The sequence below is a fragment of the Pleuronectes platessa genome, chromosome 15 (genome assembly GCF_947347685.1).
Source record: "Pleuronectes platessa chromosome 15, fPlePla1.1, whole genome shotgun sequence".
Lineage (NCBI taxonomy): Eukaryota > Metazoa > Chordata > Actinopteri > Pleuronectiformes > Pleuronectidae > Pleuronectes > Pleuronectes platessa.
Genome location: NC_070640.1, coordinates 22,296,100 through 22,304,984, shown reverse-complemented (window position 1 = coordinate 22,304,984; position 8,885 = coordinate 22,296,100). Strand labels below are relative to the sequence as shown.

General features: G+C 43.8%; 1 protein-coding gene across 1 annotated transcript; it reads right to left on the bottom strand.

The window, feature by feature from the left end:
- Positions 1-3,129: 3,129 nt before the first annotated feature.
- Positions 3,130-5,733, bottom strand: LOC128457600 (piggyBac transposable element-derived protein 4-like). Its single transcript, XM_053442377.1, has 2 exons — positions 3,728-5,733; positions 3,130-3,605 (listed from the first exon to the last, which is right to left on the bottom strand). Exons 1-2 carry the CDS (start codon positions 5,045-5,047, stop codon positions 3,180-3,182), a joined length of 1,746 nt encoding a protein of 581 aa, XP_053298352.1. The 5' UTR covers positions 5,048-5,733; the 3' UTR covers positions 3,130-3,179.
- Between the last annotated feature and the right edge of the window lie 3,152 nt (positions 5,734-8,885).

Sequence of the window (8,885 nt, the reverse complement as noted above, 5' to 3'; positions counted from 1 at the left end):
CTCAAGGGGAAAATGTGAGATGATGGGCGAGAGCCAAGTCCAAACACTTGCAGGGGTCGGGGTGAGGGGCACGAAACATTCCACAAGGCTTAGTTACTTCTGAGTGAGAGACAGAGAGATACCTGCGGGCCCGGAGGGACGGTGATCAATGTCAGCGAGAGTAAGGTAGCACTGAGTAAACCTACCTCCACAGTCTAGGTAAACAGTGGAGAATGGAGAAACATCCAGGCCAGAGTGACTGGGGCCTGTATCAGGGGAGTTTCATGTGAAACTTTTAGTGCCTATTGATTCTGTACTTGTTTTAATCCCCACTTTCCATTCTCTTCTTCATTTATTGATTTGTAATCGGAAAGCATAGTCTCCTTGTCTAGGGGTCAAATAACAATAATAATCAAGGTCAGGATCATTCGATTTGCAGTTTACTTGTAGATTTGTATCAGTGATGGTGGTTGGCATGGCGATAGGAGTGCTGTGACTCACAAAGAGGCACAAAGGTGCAAATATTCAGCCATCACACACACACACCTCACTACACACTGTTTTATCCCTTTCATCGCTGCCTCACTACAGCCTCCCCCCTCTCTTCAGCAGCCATTCTTTTTTTTTTGCCACAATTGTCAGTCATGGCTTTATCCCTGTGAATGCAAGGACATTGCTTGGCTGAAGGCTAGGCACTAGGAAACGAAGAAAAAAAAAAAAGAGCCCCTTGCAGAAGATTTCGGCTTTTTCCCTCCCTGTGGGGGTAGAAATCAAAATCCCTTGTTCGCTGAAAATTATTGCTGGATTACCTTTGTCCCTCAGTGGCAGTGCTGTCGTAACTCAACATAACCCAGCCAGGATTTATGACCTGCAAGCATATAGTGCAAGTGAAGAACAAAGCACAGAAGGGACTACAAATGTATTCATGTTTGCATCATACGTCCATCGGAGAGTGTCTCCACACACTCAAACAAACAGACGCACACTCTCACCCCTTCCCCACGCCTCATCATCGTCTCTTCCTTCCTTTGTCTCCCACGCTCCCCAATGATGACAGCGATGGCCAGGCTCTCGGAGACCCAGGTTCCCACTTTAATGTCTCCTTGCCTTACTCCCTTGCTCTCGGCTCAGGTTTCTCCCCACCCCTGCCCTCTGATTTACAACGTCCCCAGTGGCTGACGGGGGAGAGGACACAGAGCTGGAGGCAGGGGAGAAGGGGGTAGGCTTCATTGTTCGCTTTCTCTCTCCACTGTCTCTCTTTATTTATGACATCTCCAGCATGACCGGGGACACGGCATGACCCCAGGGACAACGTGCAGACTGCAGTACACCGGTGACTGTGACTCCCAAGGCTGAGCATTGTGGCTCTCTGGCTGATCACAGGACAAAAGCCCCCCTGTCCATCACTCTGAGGGAGTCAGCTGGGTAGAAGTTTTAAGTGAATGAGGGTCTCGCACGCAAGGTTGGATCATGAGGGGTGAATAATGGTTATACTTGGGAGAGGGAGGTTTAACGGATTGAGTCTAACAATGACTGCTGCCGGCGTCATCTGACATCGTCCCTCAGGGACATGTCACAGGTTTTGTATTGTTGTCTAATGTTGATGATGGAAAACAGCTACCCTGATGCTTCAATAATCCAAACCAGGGATTTTGAGCGACAGAAGAAGCATCATGCTGAGATTTTCTTTAATGTTTCATCCAATTTTTGTTGTTGTTGTTTTTACCTCTCATGTGAACATTTGACACTTTCAGCAGACTTAAAGGCCTGTATTGTAGCTTTGGCTTTCACTTGCCCCACAGCTCCCTTTGATTCAATGAAAGACAATATCTAAGGGTGCTGTCAGACCTATAGTCTGACTGGTTATATTAAAATTAAGCTTTGAAAAGCATTAGTGATGATTCCTCTAAATATGTGTAACCAAAAGAGACAAGGGAGCTCATGGATACAGTCGTGATTAGAGGAAAGGTGTAGATGTGTGGGGTTTTCAAAACCTATATCAAAAAATGAATTTCCATTTAAAATGTCTCTTTACCCTGAATATTGCTGCCGGGTGTTTTTTAGTTGCCAACACTCAAAATCGCATTTGTCACTGTTTTGGATTGACAATCACAAGTTCTGAATTGTTCGTCACAGCTGTCAATGTCACTGACAGCCCTTAAGCTGTTTGTTGTTTGGAAAGGGTTAAATTCATAGAAAACAGAAACAATTTTGATATACTTATATATGTCGTGATCAAAGTCATTATTCAGGTGAGTATCTAATTGTTTTCGTTTTGTTACATGATACATTTGCAGTGGATGGGAGCAGCTTTAAACACTCATCATGATCAAGTGCCTTTTGATAAGTAATGCCCACCCTGCAGAACTGCACCGAGTCAGCAACACATGTCGAGGCACGAGTCCACAAAGAGCTAACGCAGGTCTGTTTGTAGTTGTTTAACAGCCTGTGTGTAATCGGTTGTTGGAGGGGTAAGTGGTCAGCACACCTGTTTGACTGAGCTGTGGAGCAGGTGGACAGGCTAAAGAGCAATAAGCCTGAGTCTGTCAGGAAGCGGGATCGTAGAGGTGAACGAGCGGAAGTGGCTGAGAATAGCGTCCTCAATAGATGCGACAACTGATATGAATGAACCCTTCAGCTGTTCATGTTAACTGATGTTATTTACTCTCCATTACCTCTTCCTGCGTCCTGTGGCTATGGTCATGGCAGTGTAGACACACTCAGTCTGCATTCCAGAGGACAGACGGGGTTCATCACTGCTGGATGCAGAAATCGTACTGATTCCATAAAAATCCTTGTTTATATTTCAAGCTTAACCTTTGTGTCGTGTTCGTTTCTCCCCCCTTACTTTGGTGCTCCCGGTCAAATTTGACCGGCCTGTTTTAACTGCCCTTACATTAACACAAAAACCATTGATCGTCACCAAATTGTATTTAACTCCCTTTTAACCTGTAAACAATGTCTCAGACCACTGGTTACATGAATAACTGCAGTGAATAGACACAGAAATTGAAAGTTGTATTCCAAAATTAACATTTATTGTAGAAAAATCAAAACAGAGACCAAATTCACAGAACATCAGCTCATTAACATGAACACATTGTGTGTGTGTGTGTGTGTGTGTGTGTGTGTGTGTGTGTGTGTGTGTGTGTGTGTGTGTGTGTGTGTGTGTGTGTGTGTGTGTGTGTGTGTGTGTGTGTTCAGACACAGGAGTGGCATTTTGCAATCAGGTCACAGTGTGTCTTGCAAACGTAGGCATCACATTTGAAACATGTAAGACTTGTCTTATTGTCTCTAGGGGCACATAGCTTGCATCTCTTCCGTTTCTGCCCCTGTTTTGGGGGGAGAGTGGCCAGGGCCATGGCTGGGGCTTGCAGACTCCTCACCAGACTGCAAGAGGCTGGTGTGCGGGGAAGGTGCTGGCGCCGTTGAATTAGAGGAGTCACTAAAGCTTTCCCAAGCTCTGCCAGGAAGAGTCTCCTCTTGAAACATTTCCCCTGATTCCAGGCTGGGTCGATCGCTGTCCACACCACATATGCATTACATGCAGACACATCGAGGATGTTGTGGAACACAGCCACAGGCCAACGAGCTGTCATTCGCTTGCAGGTGTATGTACCAGTAAGCTGCAATGAAAGAAACAATAATGAATAGATTGGAAACAATATTGAACCTGTCCTACACAAAATGCAATGTTTTACATGAATACAAGTAAATCAAATGCATGACAGATGAAAATATACATTACCTTATCAAGGCAATCAACGCCTCCTTTGTTTCTGTTGTAGTCCAGGATGATCTGGGGCTTCCTGTGCTCTGCTTCGCTGACAGCGGCGTCTTTGTGTAGAGTGCTCATCAGGATGACATTTTTATTTTTCTTGGGCAAATATGACACAAGACTGTGTGTGTCAGTGAAAGCAAATTTGGATGAGAGTGCCTCTCTCCCTCTGGTCGACACCAGTGCAGGGGGAAGTTGAGGCTTGTTCTTCCTCACTGTCCCCACCATGGTGAGCTTTCTTTTCAGCAGCTCCTGACCAAGCCCATGTGATGTGAAAAAGTTATCACATGTGATGTTATGCCCCTTGAGACCGGCTGTCATGTCCAACACAACACGCATGCCTTGGTTTTTTTCTGGCCTTCCAGTAACAGGTTTCCCTGTGTAAACCTGCATATTCCAGGCGTAGCTGCTCCTGGCATCACATGCTGCCCAGATCTTGATCCCATACTTGCCTGGTTTGCTTGGGATGTACTGTTTGAATGGACAGCGACCTCTGAAAGGGACCAGGCGCTCGTCCACTGTCACCTCAGGGCCTGGATTGTACATCAGTGGTAGGCGCTCCACCCACCTGTCCCAAACGTTCCTGATGGCAGCCAGTTTGTCGTCTCGCCAGCGGAAAGGTCGTGTAGCTCTGTCATCAAATCTGATAATTCTTGAGAGGACATGAAACTGTTGCAGGGACATAGTTGACCGGAATATAGGCCTCCCTGACTCTGCATCCCACAGACTTTTTGTAGCCTCATTGTTGGACCGATGTACTCCTGCTAGAATCAACAGACCCATGTAGGCTTGGAGGTCTACCTGGTCCAAGGCCTTCCATGTGTCCGCAAACACACGCCCCCCTTCCAGGTTTGTCATCGCCAGTATAATTTCCACAATGGACTCTGGTAAAAAGAGTTGGAAGCTGGACTTGATGTCATCCACACGAGATGTTGCATACCGTGTTGGCCCTGGTGACATCCTAATGATATTTTCCCCTCTTGTTCTGCCTCCTCTGTCCTGGGGGGATGAATACCAGAGCAAGTTGCCATCCTTGGACTGGAATGTCACCTCAGGTGTGTCTTCCACAGGGTCCTCTTCCCCAGGTGCCTCTTCCTCAGGGGCCTCTTCCTCGCCATATGTTGACTGTTCGGTCTCATGATGGTCTGGATCAAAATCAGGATCGTTGTCTTCTATTTCTGAAACTTCCTCCTCTATTTCTGGTTCAACTCCAATCCCGTCTTCATCAGTTTGATAAAAAAGGTCAAGAGCCTCTCTGACAGAAAAACGTCTGATCGGGCGCCGACTCATTGTGTTCAGAGTAAATTAAGAGCAATGCACAAGCAAGCTATATATAGGGGATCTGTGAGAAGATATCATACGTTTTGTATCGAAAGTGTGGTTCACGTGGGGGGATGGACACATTAGCCCGGGAAAGAGCCAGGTTCCCATAACAAACACCTAATTGGTAACTTTGAAGTGTTACACGTTTAGTCTGGAAGGTGTGGTTCACGTAGGGGGACAGGCACATAAGCACGGGAAAGAGAGGACACATGGTCAGTCTGAAAGGGGTTCACGTGGGGTGGGGTGTGTGTGTGTGCGTGCGTGTATGTGCGTGCGTGCGTGTGTGTGTGTGTGTAGGTGTGTGTGTGTGCGTGTAGGTGTGTTTGTGTATGTGTGTGTGTGTGTGTGTGTGCGTGTAGGTGTGTTTGTGTGTGCGTGTGGTGGTGGTGGTGGATTTGTGGTTGTGTACTATCTGATGAATGAACACAATCTAGGGTCACCCATTCATTTCCTATGGCGGTCATTTTTGACCGGGAACACCACAGGTGTTACAAAGTTGACTAAACAACTCAAAATTCAATGAAAGTAGTGATCAGCAATTGTAAATGTTCAAATGCCTAGTGTGGAGGATATCATAAGCCCTTGAGACAATAAAATGTAAAACACAATATTTATGATTGATCGAAATGGAAATCGGTCAGATTTGACCCGAACACGACACAAAGGTTTGAATTGCTCAAACTTGAATCTACAATGAAACTTTAACAATCCTGCCTTTAAAAGGGAATACACTGTCCACACATTTCTTATGAAGTCTTGTTATCATTTGTGGGGCATCCCATAAATAAAAAATGGAGCAGATCATTTAGGGAACTAATTGAATGCAGAAAAGGATAGATATATTGTGAGATGAGAATTTTGATGAGTACTTTTAATTAAATCTTGCCTTATTCCGATGCATACCATCAAACTGCTTCATAATGAGGGAGTTTATCATGGGAGCAATTACAAGATGAGCTACAGATAGGCTTTAAAAAAAAGCCTGTGATGCCGTCGAAAACATGCATATAGTGCCATTGAATGTGGGAGTGTGAAAATGTGACCTGCAGTGTAAAGATCTTTCTGTCTCAATAAGACTAGAAAAGTGCAATATAAATACAGTCAAATATACCATTTAATCTTAACTATTAAATTCACACGTAAGCTGAAGGCAGTTTTCTGTATTGTATCCACTATGAGTGCTTTGTGGGCCTGGATGAAACACTGAAAGAACTGAATGTACATAAGGAGGTTTAAAGAGAAGGAAACAGGAATGTATCCAGGAGGTGCATTCCCTGTTGGAGATACTAAGAAGAAAAGGAGCCCTCAGAATACATCTGTGCTACCACTAAGGTCAGTGTGAGCATGAGCAGAGATAATGAAGTAATAGTAATACTGACTAAAAGACTGTTGAATTCAAGGGTGCATCGACTTCGTGTCCAATCCATAATGGTTCAACTTCACACTGTCGTAGAAAGGAACAAAAATGGTGTGAAGATGTCCTGAGAGTATTAGTTGCACGGGGGCCAACTTGTGTGGGAGTAAAGAAGTGCAAATGAACCGTCGCTGTCTATCTCTGCTGAGAAGAGATCCATCTTGAGAGCTCTCATTCCACAGTAGCGTTGACAAGGAATGGAACAGTGGGAGTTCAAACAAGACTACAGAGAAAACGAGTGTTATAGATGCACCATGTACGGTCTAGGTGCTGAATTGTGACCAATATATTAAAGGGGATTACATTTCCGTAGTGGTCTCAGGAATATTTGTTATTTAAGTGTACTGATTACATGGTCACGCTTGGATTAAGCCTAATGTATTGAATGATGTTTACTTGGGGAGCTCTCCTCTGCTCTGTACTGGATTTTTACTATACAGGTCCGTAGCATACGAGCCACTCATGGTGCAACCCTCGCAATTGGTTATGATGCTTTTACTTAATTGATGGGGAACTATTCCATGGATGTTTCTGTTTGTATTTTTATTGTACAAACTCTACACATTTGAATGCTTTCTGACCTCTTTATGAATACACTTCCAGTCAACAAACTGCAGGTGTATTGAGCGAATTGTGTTTTTCTGGTAACTTTCTGTGCAGGTCTGGTAACTTGACAAGGGAGGAGGAGAAGGTTGAATGTAACTTTAGACGAGATCAGTCAGGTTTTCCTTGGGATTTGCAGAGTGAAAGCCTTTAACAGTCAGCTGGCTGATCTCTTTGACCTCTCGACATTCATGCTGAAGACCCAAGTCCACTTTGTCAGTGTTTACTGCACAGTACCAGCTGCTCGCGGCCCATCACAACCCATCTCATACTTGCATTCGTACAACTGCCTATTCACAGCAGGAACACTGAAGACTCAGATTGAGAAACATATCCAACATTTCGCAGAGGGTGCCTTATCAGATTAGTTCACATAACCCAAAACAACTACAACCTTTATACACTTACAGTATTGACTTTTGCAGGCAGACTAACACCTCCAAACATACTCATAAAGGAAACAATCCAATGCAACTAAACACAACAAATACAGAAGTAACAAACCAGAGGGAATGTAAGACCTCATGTTGTGTCTAACAGTTGAATGGTCTCTTTCAGTGCAGGATCGCATTCATTTCTGTGAGACACTCACAGCTGCAAAGCTGTCAGAGTCACCATGATGCCATTTCTAATTTCTTCCAATGGGAAGATATTTTTCAAAATCTTTCAACTTGTTCATCATGTGCACGGTTCTGTAAAGCTTTAAAATGTATAAATGAAATATTAAAAACAATGCGAAAATAACATGATAATAAAAGTTTTAGTCTTTGAAATTAACCCCGATTGGAACAAACAGGATTGAACAACCAGCTTAATTGATCCTAAAACAAAAGCCACAATCAAATATGACCCCCAGATTTCTTGCAACTGGTTTAATGTTAGTCAATGAGAGTGACGGTATAAGATATTCAGAACTATGCTGCAGACTTTGTGGAGGATTTTGAGAGACGAGTATACAGAATATCCCCTGGTTATATTATGCATAGAGCTAACAGTAAATCCTCTCTGGCCAACTCCAGCTGACTTGTAATGCAGGTACAACAACCCTGCTCCTGTCGGTCACAGTCAAAACCCACTGTGACAATGCAAAGCTCCCACTGCTAATGGCACGCATCATTAGCTTTGTGGAGCATCATTAGTTGAGTTTTCTCTTACATTGGAACCGATCCATGATATTATTATGGTCAACTCATTAATTCACAGAGTCTCATGCCAGAGAAAACATCGCAGCTATGAAACCGGCCAATTATCCGCCAGTGTTTTCTTCCTGGACAGGCGAAGCAGGGCCGTCCTGCCAACAACTCATTAGGAAACAACTGGCTGTCTCCTGAGCTGGGCTCAGGCTGAGTGAGATTCAAACAATAAACAAACAATAGGTTCATTCTCTGGTAATGTATAACTGATATGGTCACTGGAATTCATTGTGTGTGAATAAACAAAGCCAGGGGTTTGTTACCTGGGGGTAATGAGATAAACGTAAGGGGTCATGAGATGATTATCAAAGTAACAAAGTAACAAACAAGAAGAAAAATGTTAATAGAAAGTTTTATCTGTAAGCTAACATTCAAATACAGTGCCAGGAATAACAACTTATCTTGGGTGATGCAATCACAAGTGGTCAGCTCTAAGTATATACACTCCTGATCAAAATCTTAAGACCAGTTAAAAAATTGCATGAATTTGCATTTTGCACTGTTGAATCTTAGGAAGGTTCTAAGTAGAGTTTCAAAATGCAAAAAGAAGAAATGGGAACAAGAGCCCAAAAGTTGTGAGCAGGCAATTTATTGA

What these genes read in the sequence shown, in the direction of transcription:
- LOC128457600 (XM_053442377.1), bottom strand. Translation starts at nt 5,047, where the DNA reads ATGAGTCGGCGCCCGATCAGACGTTTTTCTGTCAGAGAGGCTCTTGAC. An exon ending in GCGTTGATTGCCTTGATAAG is followed by an intron (nt 3,606 to 3,727) that starts GTAATGTATATT and finishes CTTTCATTGCAG; the next exon opens with CTTACTGGTACATACACCTG.